Genomic DNA, 26,269 nt, shown 5'->3' on the forward strand with positions numbered 1-26,269 from the left:
CAGTTGTCTTGCGGGGTCGGCCTGACCTGGCCTTGTCCAAAACGTCTCCAGTCTCTTCAAATCTTTTTTTTATCCTCTGAACTCTACGCTGAGACACATTGAAGGTGTCTGCCACATCAGCAGTGGATCTGGTCTTCAGCCTCTTGATAATCAACACTTTAGTCTCCGGGTGAATCTTAGGCATGTTTGCAGAGGTCTAGTTGCAGTTTATGTGAAGGTCTAGTGTACTGGGGTTCTTTTTATACACACCTGAGACCTAATTGATCCATTATTAGTCACAGGTGAAGCTCATATGACAAGGCGACAACACTTATGTCTTGTCAAAAATTGAATCAGTGGGCTTTACCAAGCTGTGAATATTAGAATACTTTTTGTCAGTTTCGTTTTGCACTGAAACATTATTACAAAAACTGTTGGGATTAAAATTACCCATTTCTTGTAACAAACTCTTGATTAGAAATATATTTTAGCGGCACTTCAGGTCAATTTGTACACAAGTGACAAGACTTTTGTCAGGGACTGTATTGTAACCCATATTCTGTGTGCACTTTAGCCATATGAGCCCCACCTATATTGTTGCTGCTTATTGTGGGTTACTAGTCCCTCTGGAGCTCACTCTCTGTTTTTAATTTTCTGTAAACACTTCAGTGTTCCCATCAGTGTATTGTCAATGGATGTTTAATAAAGAATTGATTGATTATAACTACTTGTGTGGTAGCTTTTTGAGCGTTATAGGTGACATCACTCTGTAATATGTGATATGTTGTGCGGTCTTATAACTGTTCCAGGATTTCATTCACATAATGTTTTGTCTAAAACAACAAGGGCTCCCCCCCCCAAGGAACCTCTGTTCAGTAGATAAATTGCGATGTACTGTACATACAAATTGCCCTGTTTAAACTGACGCATTAATGCTGTTATATCTTGTTGTACTAAATTGACGAACGTTTCAACTGGTTGATACGTTTTAGGGGGTGTAAAATGACTTTTTATCCTAAGATCAAATTGTTTCAAGGTAAGAACATTCACATCAACCCCCCCCCCCCCCGGAACAGATGTACACTGATCATTAGATAAATGGGCTTTAAAACGCACATTGCGAAGAAATCTCTGCAAGTCCATGTCCAGACTAAATGTGCCAATTCCGTCGGGCTAAACAATAAGCTCCTTTGTAATACAATCAATTTGTGCTGGACTTAAACTTTTTGAGGAAAGATTCAACACTAATGTCTCTGCGGTACCTGCGATCGTATCATTCGTGGTGCATCTGCCCCTAGGATGATGGCAGCCTGCTCTCCTGATGTGATTTTTTTTTAGATAGTTGCGTTTTCCTAAAAAAGCTCCTCGTTGGCCACTTGTAGTGTCGCTTCCAGAGCCAGAGGATACGGAACCTGTCCTGCGGCCAATTGGTTGCGCTTGTGGAATAGCTGTGCCCGATGCGTCCTGCCATTTATAGATGCGATGTATTAGTTGGTCTTCTGAATCCCTGATATGTTTCGCACGTTTAGTGCTCTTATTATTATTCTTTAGATCAGAACAATGTTTATCGATCTTCTCTTTAAAGGGTTTCTACCACCAGAAATACTGTAATGTAGCTGTCTGACATTAGCGATGCGCTAATGTCAGCACTACATAACAGTATGTTTCTAACGTTAGTCCCTGCAGCCGTTTTGGTAAAATAAACACTTTTATAATATGCTAATGAGCCTCTAGGTGCTATGTGGGCGTAAAATCAGCACCTAGAGGCTCCGTCTACTCACCCTTTATCCCGCCATGGTCCCCTGTTCTGCCCGCCCCGTTCCTCTTGATTGATGTGACGGTTCGCAGCAGCGTTGACGAAATCCCGCGCCTGCGCCTTTCACTTCTGTCTTCGGCGCAGGCGCAGTGAGTAAAGGCCGCTCTCCTGGTGCCGGCTTCTTCACTGTGACGTAGTCGGCGCAGGCGCAGTGAGGAATCCGGCACCAGGAGCGCATCATTCACTCACTGCGCCGAAGACAGAAGTGAACGGCGCAGGCGCGGGATTTCGTCAACGCTGCTGCGAATCGTCACATCAATCAAGAGGAGCGGGGCGGGCAGAACAGGGGACCTGGGCGGGATAAAGGGTGAGTAGACGGAGCCTCTAGGTGCTGATTTTACGCCCACATATCACCTAGAGGCTCATTAGCATATAATAAAAGTGCTTTTTTTATCAGAACGGCTACAGGGAGAAAGGTAAAAAATACACTGTTATGTAGTGCTGACATTAGCGCATCGCTAATGTCAGTCAGCTACATAACAGTAATTCTGGTGGTAGAAACCCTTTAAGATTTTTTAAATCTTCAAGTTTCAGGCAATACTTCAATTGATTTTCTATAGTGGATATTTTGATCTTACATTCATCATTGGCAGCAGATAAGTGCTCAATTGTTAAAACAATAAGATCCAATGAGCATTTGTTCAATATGCTGGCAAATCGGGTACAGTAATACAAATTATCACCAAAAAGCGTTGGTCTCAGGTTCACCCGTAAACCTCGCAGTATACTCTGTGTGCAATGATATTCCGCCAAAATAGCTGCATGTAATTCCAAGGATATTAAATGCTTCGATTCCTTTTCCAAATTTCTGCTCCTAAATTCACTGGAGGGAATTTTCAGGAAATCTGTTGAAGCAATGTGCCACAATCTCTCTTGCTTGATCCTCATTGTAGGCGAAGGTACTCATCTGGTCTCTCACTTCAATCAGTCTTGCGTGCTCGCACTTGAAGGCCAATGAATCATATATTCGAATCAGTCGGCACTGCAGGCAAAATTTGCAGTGCACATGTCGTAGGGTCGGCGTCCCACACAGCAATAACGATAGAAAAGGACCGCCACTCACATGTAGCGTCTTGTGAAGTATTTCTTTATCGCCACATATTCATTCTGTGACACGTTTCGACACAACCCATGTCTTAGTCAAGCAGTGAAGACTCCCCAATACAAACACATTTAAATAACCTGCCCAACAACCTCAAAATGACATCACGGAACCGCGACGACCAAATAAACATTCTCATTAGGAAAAAAAGGGATCCAGAGGGATCAATTGAATTCCTCAATATTCCAAGTAATGTCCATATGCAAGACCATCACAAACTCTCTCCCCTGTACAAATATAACTGGGCAGGGTTGTAAAAAAATGTTGGTGTAAAGTAGAACTGGCTTAGTTGACCATAGCAACCAATCAGATTCCACCTTTCATTTTCCAAAGGAGCTGTCCAAAATGAAAGGTGGAATCTGATTGGTTGCTATGGGCAACTAAGCCAGTTCTACTTGACGCCAGTTTCATAAATGACCCCCTAGGTGTGTAATACTAGCGGTTGGGGCCACCCCGACAAAGTACAGTACTAGGCAGTGGATTAGTGGTAAATAGGTTCCTAGACTGCAGGAATGGGAAAGGTAAGTATATTTTAAAGAGGCCGCCTGAACTTTTGGGAGAATTCCCCCTTTTGCCCATTTTGCAGGAGTTTCCCAGACAGTTGGCAAATGTATTTACATATATGTATTTTGTGTGTGTATCTGTGCACTTATCCTTAAAGGGATTCTGTCATCAGATTTAACCCCTCTAACCTAAACATATGCTCATGTCCAGACTAATATGAAGACTAATATGAAGAATCAGAAGCTGGCCTTATTAAACCTCACTGTGGCTCTATTTGCCCAAAAAACTGGTTTTTATAACCTGTCAATCACTTACTTAAGGTGCCCAAGGGGAGGTCCGTTAATACAGGGTGCCTGGCCCCACCCCTCGCAGTCCGGTGCCCAGCGCCACCTTCCCTGTCTTCAGCACCGCCTTCTACAGCTCAGCGCCGCCTCCGCAATCCTCCCCGTCCCTCTGCCAGATCCCGCGCCTGCGCACTAGGCTCAGCCAGTCTTCAGGTCATATCAGGAATGAGCGAAGTGCGCATCAGGCCGGCGCATGCGCACTTCGCTCAACGAAGCCGCTGCCAGGAGTCCGCACGGGCGCATCAGGCTGAGCCTAGTGCACAGGCGCGGGATCTGGCAGAGGGACGGGGAGGATTGCGGAGGCGGCGCTGAGCTGTAGAAGGCGGCGCTGAAGATAGGGAAGGTGGCGCTGGGCACCGGATGGCGAGGGGTGCGGCCGGGCACCCTGTATTAACGGACCTACCCTTGGGCACCTTAAGTAAGTGATTGACAGGTTATAAAAACCTGGTTTTTGGGCAAATAGAGCCACAGTGAGGTTTAATAAGGCCAGCTTAGGATTCTTCTTATTAGTCTGGACATGAGCATATTTTTAGGTTAGAGGGGATAAATCTGATGACAGAATCCCTTTAACAATTGTGCTTTTTACTACACGTTCGTCTGTTTTCTATTGCAACACAATATTTCTTGACTTTAGGTGCTAATTGTGTCTTTTTTTTATTTATTTTTTATTTATTTTTTAGATATTTGTTCATTTGAAGGAAGGAAGTGGTACAGATGGTCTTGACACATTGAAAAACAAGCCACAACTGCACAGTATTGTAGCCAAGAACTTATGTCAGTATTCATGTGGAAAGAATTACATCATATTTACGGGCCCAAGTATTACAAGCTTGAATTTATTTGAAGAATTTGAAAAACAAGGTATGTATCTTCTGTTAATCTTGCTCGAAGTCTTAGGCCCCTTTCACACGGGCGAGTTTTCCGCGCGGGTGCATTGCATGAGTTGAACGCATTGCACCCGCACTAAATCTGGACCCATTCATTTCTATGGGGCTGTGCACATGAGCAGTGATTTTCACACATCACTTGTGCGTTGCATGAAAATCGCAGCATGTTCTATATTGTGCGTTTTTCATGCAGCGCAGGCCCCATAGAAGTAAATGGGGCTGCATGAAAATCACAAGCATCCGCAAGCAAGTGCGGATGCGGTGTGATTTTCACGCATGGTTACTAGGACGAAAGTCTATTCACTGTATTATTTTCCCTTATAACATGGTTATAAGGGAAAATAATAGCATTCTTTAATACAGAATGCTTAGTAGAAGGTCAATTGAGGGGTTAAAAAAAATAAATTAAAAAAATCCTCCAATTGATCGCGTACCTGCCGATCTCCTGTTCTTTCTTCAGTACCTGTCAAAGGACCTGTGGTGACATCACTGTGCTCATCACATGATACATCACCATGGTGATGGACCATGTGATGAGCTCAGTGACGTCACCACAGGTCCTTTGACAGGTCCTGAAGAAAGAACAGGAGACCGGCAGCTACGCAATCAATTGGAGAAGGTGAGTTAATTTTTATTTTATTTTTTAACCCTCAATTGACCTTCTACTAAGCATTCTGTATTAACCCCTTAAGGGTACGGCCATATTTCACCTTAATAGGAACCTGTCATCTGGATTTTGGGTATAGAGCTGAGGACATGGGTTGCTAGATGGCTGCTAGCACATCCGCAATACCCAGTCCCCATAGCTCTGTGTGCTTTTATTGTGTAAAAAAAAACGATTTGATACATGTGCTAATTAACCTGAGATGAGTCAGAACTTGAAAATATGACTCTTCTCTGGTCACACAAGTAAGATATGACTCTTATGTTAATTTGCATAAAAGGCGGGAAGTACAAAAATGCATAATACCGTATTTTTCGCCCCATAAGACGCGCTTTTTCTCCCCCCAAAATGGGAGATAAATGCCCCTGCGTCTTATGGGGCGAATGCTTGCAGTTTTACATCGCAAGCTGCGATGTAAGAGCGAGCGGGGACTCGGGGATGGACTGGGAAGAGGAGCTGGGGCCGGCAATAGCGGCGGGGCGGTGCAGTCAGTGTAGTATAGCCCCGCCGCTCCGGTATACTAATATAAGATGTCTTATTCAATTAATAGTTATTAAACATGCCCCCTCACTCCTAATAGTACCTTACATCCTAACAGCTTCTGTAGAATGCAGGCAGGCAGGCCGGACGGGCTGCAGCGTAACTCCCTGATGTCACGTGCCTGCGCCGCCTACTTTATGAATGAAGCAGGCGGTGCAGGGAAGTGACGTCAGTGAGGGACGCGCCGGCCGCCCGGCCTGCCTGTCGGCATTGTACAGAAGCTGTTAGGATGTAAGGTACTATTAGGAGTGAGGGGGCATGTGTAATCACTATTAATTGAATAAGACATCTTATATTAGTATACCGGAGTGGCGGGGGGGGGGGAGATCTGTGGATGACATTTTTATGGGGGGGATCTGTGGATGGCACAGTTATGGGCTGGGGGGTCTGTGGATGGCACTGTTATGGGGTGGGGGGGGGTCTGTGGATGGCACATATATAACAGTGCCACACACAGATCCCCCCTGTAACAGTGCCACCCACAGATCCCCCCCTGCAACAGTGCCATCCACAGATCCCCCCTGTAACAGTGCCATCCACAGATCCCCCCCCCCTGTAACAGTGCCATCCACAGATCCCCCCTGTAACAGTGCCATCCACAGATCCCCCTGTATGGAGTCAAAAAAATTCATTTTTATTTATAAAAAATACCAAATTTACCAAAAATTATGGAAAATTAGCAAATTTTCAAATTATTTTACATTCCCCATATGTCTACTTCATGTTTGGATCATTTTGGGAATGACATTTATTTTTTGGGGACGTTAGAAGGCTTAGAAGTTTAGAAGCAAATCTTTTCCACTTTTCCAGGACCAGTTCAGGTCTGAAGTCACTTTGTGAGGCTTACATAATAGAAACCACCCAAAAATGACCCCATTTTACAAACTACACCCCTCAAGGTATTCAAAACTGATTTTACACACTTTGTTAACCCTTTAGGTGTTCCACAAGAATTAATGGAAAATAGAGAGAAAATTTCAAAATTTCACTTTTTTGGCAGACTTCAAATCGACCTCTATGAGCGGTAGCTGCGATCCGCAGCAGTTAACCCCTTAGGTGCGGCACCTGAGGGATTAACTACCGCAGATCGCAGCTACTTGTCATAGAGGTCGGATGCCGGCTATGTGATTCTGCAGCCAGCTCCCGTCTCCTGTATATGAATTAATGAGAGAGTTATCTTCATTGGTGGCGCAGTGGCCACAGCCCCGCCCCTCCTCTTCTCCTCCCTCCTCTCATTGGTGGCAGCGGCAGCAGCAGCACAGGGGGAAGGGAGGCACTGCTTCCTTCTCCCCTGTGCTGCTGAGGGAACACGGAGAGCGCTGCCAGCAGCACGATCCTTGTTCCCAATACGTTATCGGTATATCGACAAAATAGATGCCGATACTGATAACGTTCAAAATCCTGAATATCGGCCGATAATGGTAAAACCGATAATCGGTCGATCCCTACTCTATATTACACTTTTTGTGAGGCAAGACAAGAAATAGCTGTTTTGGCACCGTTTTTATTTTTTGTTATTTACAACATTCATCTGACAGGTTAGATCATGTGGTATTTTTTAGAGAGCAGGTTGTTACGGACGCGACAATACCAAATATGACAACTTTTTTGGGTTATTTGTTTCAGTTTTACATAACAAAGCATTTAAAAAATATATATATATTCTTTACTGTCTCCACATTCTGAAAGCCATATTTATTTTTTATTTCTGTCTTGTGTAGGGACTCATTTTTTTCTGGATGAGATGACTGTTTGATTGTCACTATTTTGGGGTGTGTATGACTTTTTGATCGCTTGCTATTACACTTTTTGTGATGTAAGGTGACAAAAAATTGCTTTTTTTTTACACCGTTTTTATGTTTTATTTTTTTACTGTATTCATCTGAGGGATTAGGTCATGTGATATTTTTATAGAGCAGGTTATTATGGACGCGACGATACCTAATATGTCAACTATTTTATTTATTTATGTAAGTTTTACACTGCGTGCAGAATTATTAGGCAAATGAGTATTTTGACCACATCATCCTCTTTATGCATGTTGTCTTACTCAAAGCTGTATAGGCTCGAAAGCCTACTACCAATTAAGCATATTAGGTGATGTGCATCTCTGTAATGAGAAGGGGTGTGGTCTAATGACATCAACACCATATATTAGGTGTGCATAATTATTAGGCAACTCCTTTCCTTTGGCAAAATGGGTCAAAAGAAGGACTTGACAGGCTCAGAAAAGTCAAAAATAGTGAGATATCTTGCAGAGGGATGCAGCACTCTTAAAATTGCAAAGCTTCTGAAGCGTGATCATCGAACAATCAAGCGTTTCATTCAAAATAGTCAACAGGGTCGCAAGAAGCGTGTGGAAAAACCAAGGCGCAAAATAACTGCCCATGAACTGAGAAAAGTCAAGCGTGCAGCTGCCAAGATGCCACTTGCCACCAGTTTGGCCATATTTCAGAGCTGCAACATCACTGGAGTGCCCAAAAGCACAAGGTGTGCAATACTCAGAGACATGGCCAAGGTAAGAAAGGCTGAAAGACGACCACCACTGAACAAGACACACAAGCTGAAACGTCAAGACTGGGCCAAGAAATATCTCAAGACTGATTTTTCTAAGGTTTTATGGACTGATGAAATGAGAGTAAGTCTTGATGGGCCAGATGGATGGGCCCGTGGCTGGATTGGTAAAGGGCAGAGAGCTCCAGTCCAACTCAGACGCCAGCAAGGTGGAGGTGGAGTACTGGTTTGGGCTGGTATCATCAAAGATGAGCTTGTGGGGCCTTTTCGGGTTGAGGATGGAGTCAAGCTCAACTCCCAGTCCTACTGCCAGTTTCTGGAAGACACCTTCTTCAAGCAGTGGTACAGGAAGAAGTCTGCATCCTTCAATAAAAACATGATTTTCATGCAGGACAATGCTCCATCACACGCGTCCAAGTACTCCACAGCGTGGCTGGCAAGAAAGGGTATAAAAGAAGAAAATCTAATGACATGGCCTCCTTGTTCACCTGATCTGAACCCCATTGAGAACCTGTGGTCCATCATCAAATGTGAGATTTACAAGGAGGGAAAACAGTACACCTCTCTGAACAGTGTCTGGGAGGCTGTGGTTGCTTCTGCACGCAATGTTGATGGTGAACAGATCAAAACACTGACAGAATCCATGGATGGCAGGCTTTTGAGTGTCCTTGCAAAGAAAGGTGGCTATATTGGTCACTGATTTGTTTTTGTTTTGTTTTTGAATGTCAGAAATGTATATTTGTGAATGTTGAGATGTTATATTGGTTTCACTGGTAAAAATAAATAATTGAAATGGGTATATATTTGTTTTTTGTTAAGTTGCCTAATAATTATGCACAGTAATAGTCACCTGCACACACAGATATCCCCCTAAAATAGCTAAAACTAAAAACAAACTAAAAACTACTTCCAAAAATATTCAGCTTTGATATTAATGAGTTTTTTGGGTTCATTGAGAACATGGTTGTTGTTCAATAATAAAATTAATCCTCAAAAATACAACTTGCCTAATAATTCTGCACTCCCTGTATACAATGATTTCAATTTTGAAACAAAAAAAATAATGTTTTAGTGTCTCCATGGTCTGAGAGCCATAGTTTTTTCGGTTTTTGGGCGATTATCTTGGGTAGGGTATGATTTTAGCGGGATGAGATGACGGTTTGATTGCCACTATTTTGGGGTGCGTATGACTTTTTGATCGCTTGTTATTACACTTTTTGTGATGTAAGGTGACAAAAAATGGCTAGGGGTTAGGTCATGTGATATTTTTATAGAGCAGGTTCTTACGCACGAGGCGATACCTAATATGTATACTTTTTTTTATTTACTTAAGTTTTACACAATACCAGCAGTTTTTGAAACAAAAAAAAATATGTTTTAGTGTCTCCATATTCTGAGCCATAGTTTTTTTTTTTTTTGGGCGATTGGCTTAGGTAGGGGCTAATTTTTTGCTGGATGAGGTGACTGTTAGATTGGTACTATTTTGGGGGGCATACGCCTTTTTGATCACTTGTTGTTGCACTTTTTGTGATGTAAGGTGACAAAAATGTTTTTTTTTTACACCTTTTTTTTTTTATAGTATTTATCGGACAGGGTGGATCATGTGATACATTTATAGAGCCGGTCATTACGGACGTGGCGAAACCTAATATGTGTGTTTTTTTATTTTATTATAAAAAAAGGGGAAAGGGCGTTTTTTTAAATCTTTTTTTACTTTATTAATTTTATTAAAAACACTTTTTTTTACTTTTATTTCTGATGTTCACTTTTGGGGGTCTGATCCCCTCTGCAATGAATTTGTATTGTAATGCATTGCCTGTTCGTGTACTACAGTGAGTAGTTCACAAACAGGTTGCCTAGGAGACCCAGCCTGAGGCTGGATCTACTCGGCTCCCGTAGAAGGCCGTGCAAGGCATTGGGCAGCCTCTGCACGGCATTGGGCTGCCTTCTGAGACATTGAGTCCCCGCCACAGCAGCGCGGGGACTGGATGGGCTCCCTCAAACACAAACCCCTTCTATGGGTCTAGCGGCATAGAAGGGGTTAATCCGCAGCGATTGCCGATACGGGGGGGTCACAGAACCCCCCTCGGCATTGACCCAGGGTGCCTGCTGATTGATTTCAGCAGGCACCCAGTTCCGATCACCGCCCGCCGGGCTGCGGTGATTGGAAATACACAGGGCGTACAGGTACGCCCTGTGTCCTTAACAGGTTAAAGAATGCTATTATTTTCCCTTATAACCATGTTATAAGGGAAAATAATAAAATTTACAGAATACTGAACCCAAACCCGAACTTTTGTGAAGAAGTCCAGGTTCGGGTCTGGGTACCAAACATGCCGATTTTTGTCACGCTCGTGCAAAACGCATTAAAACGCTTTGCACTCACGGGGAAAAATCGTGCATGTTCCCGCAACGCACCCACAACGCCCGTGGGAAACCAGCCTTAGGATAAAGGTATAAATTGGAGTTACCAGTGGGGAGGCTGTTCCTGCACAGTCTTACCTTGTTCAATCAATGCTGCCAGTGTCAGACTGGTAACTCCCATCTGTACTTTTATCCATAAACTTCTAGCAGGAATAAGAGTAGAATGGCATGACATAGAGACATAAGAAAAGATGATCCAGAATTGTTATTATATACATGTCAGGAGAGGTGACAAGCCCATTTTAAGAACAACCCCGTGAACAGCTCTCAGTACACAGTGCAGGTGTTATTAGTAATTGATAGCATTCCCTGTATATGTGTATACACGGTCAGTCACTGATAACACCTTCCTCATATACTGAGAGCTGTTTACGGACGTGGTGTTAAGAAAAAGAAAATACTGTAAATAAATGCATAAATTAGTTTTACTGAATCTTTTTCCACAAAAATATATACTACTCACAAAAATTTAGGGATATTTGGCTTTTGGGTGTAATTTATGGAAAACATGAAAAGTTGACGCTACAGTGATATTTAATGAAAGTAGGGCAGTTAAAGGGGTTGTCCGGGCATTTAATGGTCATCAATATTAAAAGCCCAGACAACCCCTTTATGTAGAAGCATGCAAAGGTGATTTCCTCATCTCAAACTATTTATTGAAACAAAAGCCAACAACAGTAGTGTGTATACTCACACAAAAAATATAAATGTCTCAGTAACTGGCCATGTGACCTTGAGCATCAATTACAGCTTGATAACGATGTCTCATGCTCTTCACAAGTCAACTTATTGTCTGCATAGATTCCCTTCTTGAAGGCCAACCCTCAGGTCATTGAGGTTCTGGGGTACAGAGTTACAAGCCTCTACACAGCAACTCAGCTGATCCCATAGGTTTTTAATGGGATTCAGGTCTGGAGAAAGTTCAGGCCACTCAATTTGTGGTACCCCAGTCTCCAGCAGCTGTTCCCTAATGATGCGACCTCGTTGAGCTAGCTCATTGTCTTCCATGAAGATGAAATTAGGCCTGTTTCGATCATGCAGAGGCATAATGTCTGGATTAATGATGTTTATTCAAGTAGTATGGGCTTGTCACTGTACCATTCACAAACTGTAGGGCAGTTCTCTATTGACTACATACACTTGCCCACACTGTAACACCACCACCACCAAAGGAGCTGATGCATAGTACTCTCCTTGATGTCTCCAACATTGTTGGCGTCCATGATTTCTGCTCAGCCTGAATTTACTTTCATCACTGAACAGCACTGAGGCCCACTGGTCCCTCATCCAGCGTAGATGCTCTCTGGCCCATGCAAGATGATAATGTTTATCAGTTACCCTTGCAGGTCGTCAAGCATGCAGAGTAAATGGTTTCAAAGGTCTGTCGTGGCACTTGGTTGCCACTCACCTCCTTTAAATATGCCTGGAGTTGTGTGGCATTCATCATCCGGTTCCGCGGGGCATTGTTCACAATGAAGAGGTCATCAATGTGGGATGTGGCCAAAGGAGGTCCACATCTATGCCTTTCTGTGACTCTTCCAGTCTCTCTGACTCTCTGTTGCAACCTGCTGATGACACTCTAAGTTCAGTGGCCACTTCTGTCTGAGAACATCCTGCTTGAAGCCTCGCAATGGCGAGGTACTGTTGATCAATTGTTAGGTGTCGTCTTGGTCTCATGATGTCAAAATGTGAATAGCATGGAGAGGAGGGCTGTTTGAATACCAATTATAATTGAACCAGGACATTTATTGGGCGATTCATGGATCAAACACCTATGTGAATTTTGCTGTTAAGCTCCTTGTTAGAGAATAGCAAGTTGTGCTGTTGAGGGAAGTGTTATATTTAAATATATATGTATATATGCCCTGACATATATACATATATATTGGCCCTTTTTATGGGCCCATCCAGGTAGGATGTGTGTGTATGGAGATGGAGATGTATGTATGCCCCCTTGGCAGCATGCATCTCTATGTATATAGAATATATTCTGGGTGGGTTTATTGGTATAGGTACATATATATTTATGGATGTGCCCCAAACATCTATGAATATATATGTATACCTCTATATGGTATAGGTGGGCTCATCATATGTGCCTGCCCCCTATATGTATATCATGTCCACTCATATATGTCTATAGATGTGCCTTAAGCATCTATAGACATGTATGGCCGTAATTCTTTTGCACAATCTCCCCTGCCCCCACCTCGGGAATGCGCCTGCTGGGGGGGTGGAGGAGACCGACAGCTGGACAATTATGCCCAGCGTCGGCCTCTTCAAAGGACAGAGGATCAATAAGATCCGGAGATGGTGTGCCTAACAGGGACATGGGAACAAAGGTGTGCATCTGCTCCACAGGCAGGAGGATCAAAGGATTCCCCCGCCTGGAAGCGCTTTCCGGGATGCGCGGGCCGGCCGCGGCACTGGTGGGAGAAGAGCGAGCGCCGCCGAGCTTAAATAGTCCGGCGGCGCTACGCTCAGGAGTGCGGTCGGACCACCAGGAGCAGAGAGGATCATCCCCTGGACAAACGAGCATCCCCTGGACAACGAGCATAATACCAGCTGAGTATCCTGAACCCTCCCTATACCACCAACAATTAACCCTTGTTATTCTCCTGCCCTATACCACCAACGATCCCCTGAACCCCTGATATTTAACCCTTACCTTCCCCTGCATTTATCCCTTATTCCCCTGCATTAACCCTTACTCCCCCTATACCACCAACGATCCCCTGAACCCCTGCCATATATATTTAACCCTTACCTTCCCCTGCATTTATCCCTGATTCCCCTGCATTAATCCTTACTTCCCCTATACCACCAATGTACTCTAATTCCCCTGTGTCCTCCCAACATTGTATATCCCTCATTCCCCTATATCCCCTGCTACCCTAGTTTTACACTATACCCCTTGATACCCCTTCATGGCTGCCCTGCATACCCCAGCAGCAGCAGTGTCTGTATTAACCCCTTGTTATTCCCCGTAGGGATAGTATATTGACAGGATTGGGTGGACTGCTGTTAATGTGTATGTGTTAGGTATAGTTAGATTGTGGGGGTGAGTATTATAGTGAGATTGTGACTAGTGTAGTTAGAGCCGTATTAGTGTGTTGTTATAGTGTGTTTACTTATATTGCTGTGTGCTGCTATAAATATATATATATATATATATATATATATCTATTCCATTGATATAGATATACAGTACAGACCAAAAGTTTGGACACACCTTCTCATTCAGAGTTTTCTTTATTTTCATGACTATGAAAATTGTAGATCCACACTGAAGGCATCAAAACTATGAATTAACACATGTGGAATTATATACATAACAAACAAGTGTGAAACAACTGAAAATATGTCATATTCTAGGTTCTTCAAAGTAGCCACCTTTTGCTTTGATTACTGATTTGCACACTCTTGGCATTCTCTTGATGAGCTTCAAGAGGTAGTCCCCTGAAATGGTTTTCACTTCACAGGTGTGCCCTGTCAGGTTTAATAAGTGGGATTTCTTGTCTTATAAATGGGGTTGGGACCATCAGTTGCGTTGAGGAGAAGTCAGGTGGATACACAGCTGATAGTCCTACTGAATAGACTGTTAGAATTTGTATTATGGCAAGAAAAAAGCAGCTAAGTAAAGAAAAACGAGTGGCCATCATTACTTTAAGAAATGGAGGTCAGTCAGTCAGCCGAAAAATTGGGAAAACTTTGAAAGTAAGGGCTATTTGACCATGAAGGAGAGTGATGGGGTGCTGCGCCAGATGACCTGGCCTCCACAGTCACCGGACCTGAACCCAATCGAGATGGTTTGGGGTGAGCTGGACCGCAAAGTGAAGGCAAAAGGGCCAACAAGTGCTAAGCATCTCTGAGAACTCCTTCAAGACTGTTGGAAGACCATTTCAGGGGACTACCTCTTGAAGCTCATCAAGAGAATGCCAAGAGTGTGCAAAGCAGTAATCAAAGCAAAAGGTGGCTACTTTGAAGAACCTAGAATATGACATATTTTCAGTTGTTTCACACTTGTTTGTTATGTATATAATTCCACATGTGTTAATTCATAGTTTTGATGCCTTCATAGTCATGAAAATAAAGAAAACTCTTTGAATGAGAAGGTGTGTCCAAACTTTTGGTCTGTACTGTGTATATATATATATATATATATATATATATATATCCATTCAAAAATAAAACGTAATTAGAGCAGCTCTCACCTGCCTGGAAACTCCAACCATTAGGACACGGACCGCTCCCTCACCCGGACTGGGAGCAATAAGGATAAGTGAAGAAGAGTTGTCCAGCCTTTCTTAGTGGAGTTCCAAAAGCACTTTATTGAATATCAAGTATTAAAAAACATCCAAGTACAGGTTGCATTGACTGACGCAACCTGTACTTGGATGTTTTTTAATACTTGATATTCAATAAAGTGCTTTTGGAACTCCACTAAGAAAGGCTGGACAACTCTTCTTCATATATATATATATATATATATATATATACATATATATATATATATTTATATTAATATATATAGATGTGTGTGTGTGTGTGTATTTGGTATTGCTGTGATCATATTGACCCATAGAGTAAAGTTATTGTGTTATTTATGTCAAATAATGAACACCACTAAATTTATAATGTAATAACACAGTGGCAGTATTTGTTTTTCCCATCTCCCTCCCAGAAACAGTTAATAAAAGGTAATCAGTAAGTTATGTGTACCCTGAAAGGGCGCCATTAAAAACTACAACTTGTAATGCAAAAAACAAGCCCTCATACGGCTACATAGAAACATTAAAAAGTTATAGCTCTTGGAAGGTGACAATGAAGCAATGAAAAAAAATGACCTGGTCATTAATGGCCAAAACAGAGGGGTTAATCCCTTTATTTCCAAAGGAGTTCTGAAAAAAGTAAATGTGGTATCTGGTTGCTATTGGCAAATAGTTTAGTTTTCCTTTGCAGCAGTATTGATAAATATCACCCATTTTAATATGTCAAAAAGACTTCATTGATTGTAAACTTTGCTTTTATTTTCAGATATTTACTGCTGTGGGCTGCTGAGCTCCCGTAAAAGTGACTGTACCGGATTACCACTATCAATGATGAGTAACCCAGAAGTACCACTGGCTCGAGGACAATATAGAATCAAGATGAAGGGGAAAATGTCCCTTATTTGCTGGTACAATAAAGGACACTTTCGTTTTTTGAATAATGCATACTCTCCTATTCAGCAGGGTAAGTATTTTATTTCCCTGTTTTAAGGAATTAGTCCTCTTTCACATGTCTGTGTTAGTGATGACAACCATGACAAGAAAGTCATTGTTCATTGGTGAAGATTGAAGTGAAGTGTCCGTTGTTGGTCCGTGTGTACATTTCTTGCTCTTGGTGTGTCTTCTCCATCCATGTGCACTGCAAGCTGAAAAAGGGGATTTCCAGAGCATCTCTAAACATCTCTGATTTTCCATTTTAGTACAATTTTCATTTTATTTTTTCTACAGCATTCGGGTGAGGTGGTGGTTCATGTGAAATATTTATAGATGCAGTGGTTACGGACGCAGCAATACCTAATATGTCATTTGTTTTTTGTGTGTTTTTTTTACAAATCTTTCTACGGCATTCAGGTGAGGTGGTGGATCATGTGAAATATTTTTTGTGTTTTTAAAAAAAAAATTGTGTGTTTTATTTGGTGATTTTTTTTTTTTACTTGAAACTTTATTTTTTTAATTATGAAAAACACTTTTTTTACTTTTTATTTTTGTCCCACTTTTGGACTACAACTTCTGGGGTCTGATCCCCTTTGCAATGCATTACAATACATCCTGTATTGTAATGCATTGCCTATCAGCCTTTACACTGACAGCCTGCCTGTGAGACCCAGCCTAAGGGGCTGGATCTCACAGGCTTCCGAAGAAGGCAAGTCCCCGTCGGGCTGCCTTCTCTGCCATCGGGTCCCCGTCCCTGAAGCGCGGGGACCCAATGGAGATGCGGAGGGCACCCGTACCCTCCGCAAACCCTCTGCATGCCGCGGTCACCTTTGACCGTGGCGTACAAGGAGTTAATATGCCGGCATCAGTGTTTTCACTGATGTCGGGGTATGCAGCAGGGGCCCAGCTGTCAGCTCCTGCACCCGCCCGATCAGGTCGCCGTACATGTACGGCGCTGGTCCTTAAGTCGTGTCCACCAGCGCCGTACATGTACGGCGAGGAACTTCTACGGGTTAAATGCTCATAACATATCAGGAACATATACTGTAGTCTCTTTTTCCTATTTGTAGTGGAGATGAGTGGTACCCGGTGGGGTCTTCTGCTGTTGTAGCCCATCCGCCTCAAGGTTTTGCGTGTTGTGGCTTCACAAATGCTTTGCTGCATACCTCGGTTGTAACGAGTGGTTATTTCAGTCAACGTTGCTCTTCTATCAGCTTGAATCAGTCGGCCCATTCTCCTCTGACCTCTAGCATCCACAAGGCATTTTTGCCCACAGGACTAACGCATACTGGATGTTTTTCCCTTTTCACACCATTGTTTGTAAACCCTAGAAATGGTTGTGCGTGAAAATCCCAGTAACTGAGCAGATAGTGAAATACTCAGACCGGCCCGTCTGGCACCAACAACCATGCCACGCTCAAAATTGCTTAAATCACCTTTCTTTCCCATTCTGACATTCAGTTTGGAGTTCAGGAGATTGTCTTGACCAGGACCACCCCCCTAAATGCATTGAAGCAACTGCCATGTGATTGGTTGACTAGATAATTGCATTAATGAGAAATAGAACTGGTGTTCCTAATAATTCTTTAGGTGAGTGTGTATATATATATACACTGCTCAAAAAAATAAAGGGAACACTTAAACAACACAATGTAACTCCAAGTCAATCACACTTCTGTGAAATCAAACTGTCCACTTAGGAAGCAACACTGAGTGACAATCAATTTCACATGCTGTTGTGCAAATGGAATAGACAACAAGTGGAAATTATAGGCAATTAGCAAGACACCCCCAATAAAGGAGTGGTTCTGCAGGTGGTGAGCACAGACCACTTCTCAGTTCCTATGCTTCCTGGCTAATGTTTTGGTCACTTTTGAATGCTGGCGGTGCTTTCACTCTAGTGGTAGCATGAGACGGAGTCTACAACCCACACAAGTGGCTCAGGTAGTGCAGCTTATCCAGGATGGCACATCAATGCGAGCTGTGGCAAGAAGGTTTGCTGTGTCTGTCAGCATAGTGTCCAGCGCATGGAGGCGCTACCAGGAGACAGGCCAGTACATCAGGAGACGTGGAGGAGGCCGTAGGAGGGCAACAACCCAGCAGCAGGACCGCTACCTCTGCCTTTGTGCAAGGAGGAACAGGAGGAGCACTGCCAGAGCCCTGCAAAATGACCTCCAGCAGGCCACAAATGTGCATGTGTCTGCTCAAACGGTCAGAAACAGACTCCATGAGGGTGATATGAGGGCCCGACGTCCACAGGTGGGGGTTGTGCTTACAGCCCAACACCGTGCAGGACGTTTTGCATTTGCCAGAGAACAGCAAGATTGGCAAATTCGCCACTGGCACCCTGTGCTCTTCACAGATGAAAGCAGGTTCACACTAAGCACATGTGACAGACTTGACAGAGTCTTGAGACGCCGTGGAGAACGTTCTGCTGCCTGCAACATCCTCCAGCATGACCGGTTTGGCATTGGGTCAGTAATGGTGTGGGGTGGCATTTCTTTGGAGGGCCACACAGCCCTCCATGTGCTCGCCAGAGGTAGCCTGACTGCCATTAGGTACCGAGATGAGATCCTCAGACCCCTTGTGAGACCATATGCTGGTGTGGTTGGCCCTGGGTTCCTCCTAATGCAAGACAATGCTAGACCTCATGTGGCTGGAGTGTGTCAGCAGTTCCTGCAAGACGAAGGCATTGATGCTATGGACTGGCCCGCCCGTTCCCCAGACCTGAATCCAATTGAGCACATCTGGGACATCATGTCTCGCTCTATCCACCAACGTCACGTTGCACCACAGACTGTACAGGAGTTGGCAGATTCTTTAGTCCAGGTCTGGGAGGAGATCCCTCAGGAGACCGTCCGCCACCTCATCAGGAGCATGCACAGGCGTTGTAGGGAGGTCATACAGGCACGTGGAGGCCACACACACTACTGAGCCTCATTTTGACTTGTTTTAAGGACATTACATCAAAGTTGGATCAGCCTGTAGTGTGTTTTTCCACTTTAATTTTGAGTGTGACTCCAAATCCAGACCTCCATGGGTTGAAAAATTTGATTTCCATTTTTAATTTTTGTGTGATTTTGTTGTCAGCACATTCAACTATGTAAAGAACAAAGTATTTCAGAAGAATATTTAATTAACTCAGATCTAGGATGTGTTATTTTTGTGTTCCCTTTATTTTTTTGAGCAGTGTATATATATACACACACACACACCTTTCCTATTTTTATAAAGGTTTCAAAGATTATTTTTTTATGTCTTTGGGAATTTCTTTCCATTCCCCAAAATAACATTTTGGTAGATCAAAGATCAATGTTAGACAAGAAGGTATGGATCTCGGTAGGCATTCCTGTTCATACTAAGGACTCATGCACACGACCCTATGTATTTTGTGGTCAGCAAAAAACACGGATGACGTCCGTTTACATTCAGTATTTTGCGGAACAGAACAGCTGGCCCCTAATAGAACAGTACTATCCATGTCTGTAATGCAGACAATATTAGGGCATGTTCTATTTTTTTGCAGTACAGACATACAGAAACGGAATCCACACGGAGTAATTTCAGTTTTTTTTGCAGAACGGACATAATAAAATACGTTTGTGTGCATGAGCCCTAAAAGTGGTGTTGAAGTCAGCTCTCTGTGCAGGAAACTCCAGTTCCTCCACACCAAACTCATCAAACCTTCTTTGTGAACCTCAATTTCTGCACAAGTGTACAGGCATGTTTGAATAGATGTCTCCATAAAGTTGTAAGCATACAAATGTAGGGCTCTTTCACACTTGCGTTGTCCGGATCCGGCGTGTACTCCACTTGCCGGAATTACACTCCGGATCCGGAAAAACGCAAGTGTACTGAAAGCATTTGAAGACGGAACCGTCTTCCAAATGCGTTCAGTGTTACTATGGCACCCAGGACGCTATTAAAGTCCTGGTTGCCATAGTAGGAGCGGGGAGCGGTGGAGCGGTATACTTACAGTCCGTGCGGCTCCCGGGGCGCTCCAGAATGACGTCAGAGCGCCCCATGCGCATGGATGACGTGTCCAATGCGATCACATGATCCATGCGCTTGGGGCGCCCTGACGTCACTCTGGAGCGCCCGGGGAGCCGCACGGACGGTAAGTATGCTGCTCCCCCGCTCCCCGCTACACTTTACCATGGCTGCCAGGACTTTAGCGTCCCGGCAGCCATGGTAACCATTCAGAAAAAGCTAAATGTCGGCTCCGGCAATGCGCCGAAACGACGTTTAGCTTAAGGCCGGATCCGGATCAATGCCTTTCAATGGGCATTAATTCCGGATCCGGCATTGCGGCAAGTGTTCCGGATTTTTGGCCGGAGCAAAAAACGCAGCATGCTGCGGTATTTTCTCCGGCCAAAAAAACGTTCCGTTCCGGAACTGAAGACATCCTGATGCATCCTGAACGGATTTCACTCCATTCAGAATGCATGGGGATAATCCTGATCAGGATTCTTCCGGCATAGAGCCCCGACGACGGAACTCTATGCCGGAAGAAAAGAACGCAGGTGTGAAAGAGCCCTAAAATGTACAGTATTTGTGTGCTACAGCATTGCCACTACCTTTCTTCAGGGTCAGCCCAAACTCTGACAAATAGATACATGCTATTATCCCTCCTCCATCAAATGTTACAGTACCATTCCTTCAGACATTCTTCTACTGCTACATAATGCAACATGATCCAGAGAATACTTCTCCACTGCTCTAGAGTGCAGTAATGGCTTACTTTATACTACTTCAACGGATCACTGGTATTGCGCATTGTGATCTTAGGCTTGTGTTCAGCTTCCTAACTATGAATATCCAATTCAAGTTCCTGATACACAATTCTTCTGCGGATGTCATTTTTAGAGGCTGTCTGGAACTCTGTAGTGGGTGATAGATGAGTTTTATTTTTTGTGCACCATGTATGTTATACTGTTAGCGTCTTTTTATTAAAAAAATAAAAATAAAAATCACATGCTTTCACAGCCTAGTACAGGGGTCAGCAACCTTCGGCACTCCAGCTGTTGTGAAACTACAATTCCCAGCATGCTCCATTAATTTCTATGAGAGTTATAAGAAGAGTAGAGGAAGTATGCATGCTGGGAGTTGTAGTTTCACAACAGCTGGAGTGCCGGAGGTTGCCTACCCCTGGCCTAGTACATAGATGATCAGTATATCTACATGTTAAAAAGGGCATGTCACCTCTTCACGACAGACACATCTCTGTTGTAGTAACTACTTGCATTCTCCATGTAATAACAATTCTGGAGCATCTATTCTTATGACTGTTATACCATTCCTTTTTGTTATTTCTACTAGAAGTTTATGAATTAACAGCTTGCAGTAAAGGTACAGATGGGTGTTACCAGGTGGGGTGTGTCCCTGCACATGCTGGCAGCACTGATTGGGCACAGTCAGACCCATGTGTTCATGGTAACACCCAGCAGTACCTTTTAACTTCTAGCAGGAATAATTCAGGCACAATATAGAGCCAAAACAATAGATTCTCCAGAATTATTATCACATGGGAAATGCAAAAAGTTACTAACCCTATCAGGAGAGGTGTCAGGTTCTCTTTAAATGAATGTCTACATTTTCTTAAATTTAGTGATGTTATTGGATATTATTGTGCAGTTTCTTTATTTTGGTATCAAAATGCTGTTTTCAATACCTATATTCTCTCCTCCTTGTAGGCATCATCATAAAAAGAAAAAGTGAGATCCCATGTCCATTGGCAGTTGAAGCTTTCGCTGCTCATCTCAGCTACATCTGTAAATATGATGATAAGTATAGCAAGTAAGTAACAAGGTGTCGGTCATGTGCAATTAAATATTTCATTCCAGTTACTTTTTAAGTGGCAAAATCAATATGTACGGCGCTGGTAGCAAAAGGGTTAACCCCTATACAGGGATCTGGACTTCGCTGCAGGGAAACAACCAGCCGACTACTTCCTGGAATAGTCCCAGTGTGGTCGGCAGCTGACCCAATGGGGTTAGGGACTCTGGTGCAAACACCAGGATTCTCAGAATGCAGAAATCGCACCAAAATCGCAGGTATGCGTAAACAGGCACTTAGACAGGTTTTTGGTAACTTTGAGTCCTAGATGTAAAGAAAGACACGGGTAGAAGCTTGCAGGCAGGGTGGTGAGCAGACATAAGCAAGGCAAACAGGCTGGATACTGGGCAAGAGCACGAACAATACAGACAAACTAAGTAAACAGAACTTGGCACTGAAAACTTGAGGTACTGGAACACATGGGTGGAGCTGGTATACACTGGAGAACAAACAGGGACACCGGTGGGGGATAAAGTGGAGATAACACAGGCAAGATGGAGGAGAAAGATAAATCACCAAGGGATCAAGCAAGGTGAAGGATGAACACAGTCCAAGTTCAGGGCAGGCAGTACGGAACAGAATCTGTAAACAGGTAAGGTACAGTACATGGGTAGTCAAGACAAGAGATCACACCTTTGGTAGAGACTAGAAAACCTCAAAGCTCAGGCACCCTCCCCCCGGGGAGACTGCCTTATATATCAAGGGAACCTCAGCCATTGGCAAGAAAAGGATTTGTAGATGAACCCCTTTAAGAGGCCACAGGTGAGCGAGTGCCTGCCCTAAGGGAACAGAGATTGAAGCAATGAATATATATAGGGGAGAAAAACAGAACTGGATCGCACATCCACAATGCTATGCTTAGATCTAATTAAACTCTCTTCTTAACGCAATATTAAGTGTACAGCCCCCCATACTGCATGCTGTACAAGAGGTAGATATGTACTCTGCTACTGAGGAACCACCAGGCCACTACCTCCATGGGGGTCAAGAGACACTGGTGTGAAACCTCTACGTTTCAGGCAAAACTGTAGTCAGGGACAGGCCAAGATCAGGACAGGTGGAATACTTACAATTTGGTAAACAGTCTGAGATCAGGGCGGGCAGCACAGGGTCAATACAACAAACAGGCAAAGTTCAGGTAAGGCAGAGAGGGGTCAAATCCAAAAAAAAGCAGAGGTTGGTACATGGGCAATCAAACAAAATAACAGCTCACCTTAGCTAGACACTAAATAGCTCAAACCTATTGCTCAGGCAGCTTCCACCCTAAGGTAACTGGCCACTGACTGTGGAAAATGTGGGTGCATGCTGGCACTTTAGGTGCCACAGGAAGCGAGCATGTACCCTATGGCACTGAGGGGCAGTATTTATTTATCTTACTTATATAGCACTAACATATCCTGCAGTAATTTACAGACATTATCTCCACTTGCTGTCCCACAGTGGAGCTCACAATCTAAATTCCCTATCACAGAGAGAGCATACAAACTCCATGCAGATGTCCTTGGTCGTATGTCAAACCTAGGACCCTGTGCTGCAAGGCACCATTACTAGCCACTGAACCCCATACTACAGGCACTGCAAGGAGTGAGGAAGAATAGACAGGACGCTTGCATGCATGAGCCACTGGTGAGATAGGCAGGTGAGCAATGCGGCAGCCATGCCCACTGAGAGAAGGGAGATGGTGTCGGGCACGGACCACTGCCATAAAATCAGGAGAGATAAGCCATCAATATCTGATTAGCACAGGTTTGACAGGCTGCACCCTTGACAATCAGCTGTAGGCATCAGAAGTAGGCGGTAAAACTAAACTGCTCCATCCATTGTGTAGTGGACGGAGATGGTTAAGGCAGAACTGATCCCACTTAAGTGAATAAATGCGTCTGTGTATTTTGATTGCCTTTATCTTTAGCATTACACACTAGAGCTATTTATTTGTGGAATCATTAGGGCTGTGTATGAGGGACTATTTTCTATGCAGGGGAGTTAACAAAAGCTGATTGGAAAGCACACCTGGGAGATGCATATGCTTGTAAGAGGGTCCTGTGCCCTTGACCTGGTTCTGGAACCTTTTGGCTGAATTTGCAACTAGACTTTACTCCAGCAGGAGGCACTGTGCTTAGTAGTTATGGACACAGTAGCCAACATTTAATAATGTCAGTGCACCAATTTGGAGGACACGCATTAAACACCACCGGTTGACTCCCTTATCGCTTAAGGCCTCTGTCACAAACCAGCGAGTGTGAACCCAGAATGCCACATGACCAACCTCCTCTAAGGAGGTTGTCTAATTGAACCCCTTGTTCTTCACAGTACCCCTGATGGTGGGGATAGGCTTTCCTGAGGGGAACACCAGGTCACTACTTCTTGAGGTGGATTTGCACACAAATCAGCTGGTCCAGGCCAAACCACAGGTACAGTCGTAGTTAGCAGGCCGATTCATAACCAGGAGCAACAGTGCTGGACCGAAGGATGAGGCAGAGGCGAAGTAATACAAGCAATGGGTCAGGGCAGGCGGCTGAGGTATAGGTTAGGCCAGTGGTCGGCAAAGTGCGGCTCGCGAGCCACAAGCGGCTCTTTAGAACCTTCAATGCGGCTCTTTGGTGCGGGTGGGCGGCCGCGCAGCCATATCGCGCCGCTCAAGCTGCTTGCAAAATGTCCGTCATGCGCCTCCTGCCCCGTCTGTCTGCTCCTTCCACTTTATGAATGAAGCAGGTAGGCGGGGCAGGAGGCGCATGACGGAGGGTGAGATGTCACGCTGCGCACAGCAGCAGAAGGGCGGGCAGCGGCGCTCTAGTTCGGCTGCCCACTGCCGGCCATGTGAGGAGTGGTGAAGAGGCCGCCGCTCAGGAGACTTGGAGCGAAATGTCCTGCAGCAGAAAGGTAGGAGCTGCCCCCGGTGTGTGCACAGCGCCGGGCACTGCACCGGCCCCGCCGCAAGTGTCCCTGCCTCCTCCCTTCCCCCCACTAATACATTACTTTACTTACTAGAAGGCACTTATGGGGGATATCTGTGGAGGGCACTTATGGGGGATATCTGTGGAGGGCACTTATGGGGGATATCTGTGGAGGGCACTTATGGGGGATATCTGTGGAGGGCACTTATGGGGGATATCTCTGGATGACGCACTTATGGGGGATATCTGTGGAGGGCACTTATGGGGGATATCTGTGGAGGGCACATATATAGCATCTTATGCTATATATGTGTCATCCACAGATATCCCCCATAAGTGCGTCATCCACAGATATCCCCCATAAGTGCCCTCTGCAGATATCCCCCATAAGTGCGTCATCCACAGATATCCCCCATAAGTGCATCATCCACAGATATCCCCCATAAGTGCGTCATCCACAGATATCCCCCATAAGTGCGTCATCCACAGATATCCCCCATAAGCGCGTCATCCACAGATATCCCCCATAAGTGCGTCATCCACAGATATCCCCCATAAGTGCGTCATCCACAGATATCCACAGATATCCCCCATAAGTGCGTCATCCACAGATATCCCCCATAAGTGCGTCATCCACAGATATCCCCCATAAGTGCGTCATCCACAGATATCCCCCATAAGTGCGTCATCCACAGATATCCCCCATAAGTGTGTCATCCACAGATATCCCCCATAAGTGCGTCATCCACAGATATCCCCCATAAGTGCGTCATCCACAGATATCCACAGATATCCCCCATAAGTGCGTCATCCACAGATATCCCCCATAAGATGCGTGCCTGTGCTGCGGACCGCAAATAACGGTCCGCAATGCACGGACACAGATCATGGGGCAGCTGCATGAGGATCGCGGACCCATTCACTTGAATGGGGTTCGCGATCCACATCCGACAGCCTGCACCGCAAAAAAGTAGCGCATGCTGAAGTGAATGGGTCCATGATGCGGGCTGCACACGGCCGTGTGCAGCCCGCATCATGGACCCATTCACTTCAATGGGTCCAGGATCCGGGATATGAGTGCTACAGTGTGCTTCCGTGGTGCTTCTGGCTGTGCCTCCGCACCGCAAAAAAGTAGTGCATGCATTGAAGTGAATGCGTCCTTGATGCAGGCTGCACACAGCCAGTGCCCGTGTATTGCGGACCCGCCGTATGCGGCCTGCAATATGGCAACGGCGGGCACACGGTCGTGTGCATGAGCCCTAATAGTCCTCACTGGTACTGTTGACGCAATATTTTAGGTTTTAAAAATGTGGCTCTCGAAAGAAATTTCAATCGTGGTTTTGGCGATATTTGGCTCAGTTGACAAAAAAGTTTGCCCACCACTGGGTTAGGCAATCTGGGTCAGCAACAGATGAGACAGGACAGATAAGGATCAAACAGCAAGCGAAGTCCAGAATCCAAGCACGGGTCAGGAATGCAGGAACACAGGCACAAACTGCAACCTTTGCAGGACACAAGGAACTTTGATGCTCAGGCACCTGGGAATGGGGCTGGACCACTTA

At 44.5% G+C, this 26,269-nt stretch overlaps 1 protein-coding gene across 1 annotated transcript in view; it reads left to right on the top strand.

Moving 5' to 3' along the window:
* The window catches only part of PGBD5 (piggyBac transposable element derived 5), a 127,888-nt gene that overhangs the window by 68,991 nt on the left and 32,628 nt on the right, over window positions 1-26,269 (top strand). Inside the window, exons 5-7 of the mRNA XM_040429415.1 lie at window positions 4,426-4,606; window positions 15,812-16,009; window positions 21,672-21,774. Of these exons, the coding sequence (XP_040285349.1) occupies window positions 4,426-4,606; window positions 15,812-16,009; window positions 21,672-21,774 (482 nt within the window). The remainder of the gene's footprint in view (window positions 1-4,425; window positions 4,607-15,811; window positions 16,010-21,671; window positions 21,775-26,269) is intronic.

This window comes from Bufo bufo, chromosome 4 (genome assembly GCF_905171765.1).
Source record: "Bufo bufo chromosome 4, aBufBuf1.1, whole genome shotgun sequence".
NCBI lineage: Eukaryota > Metazoa > Chordata > Amphibia > Anura > Bufonidae > Bufo > Bufo bufo.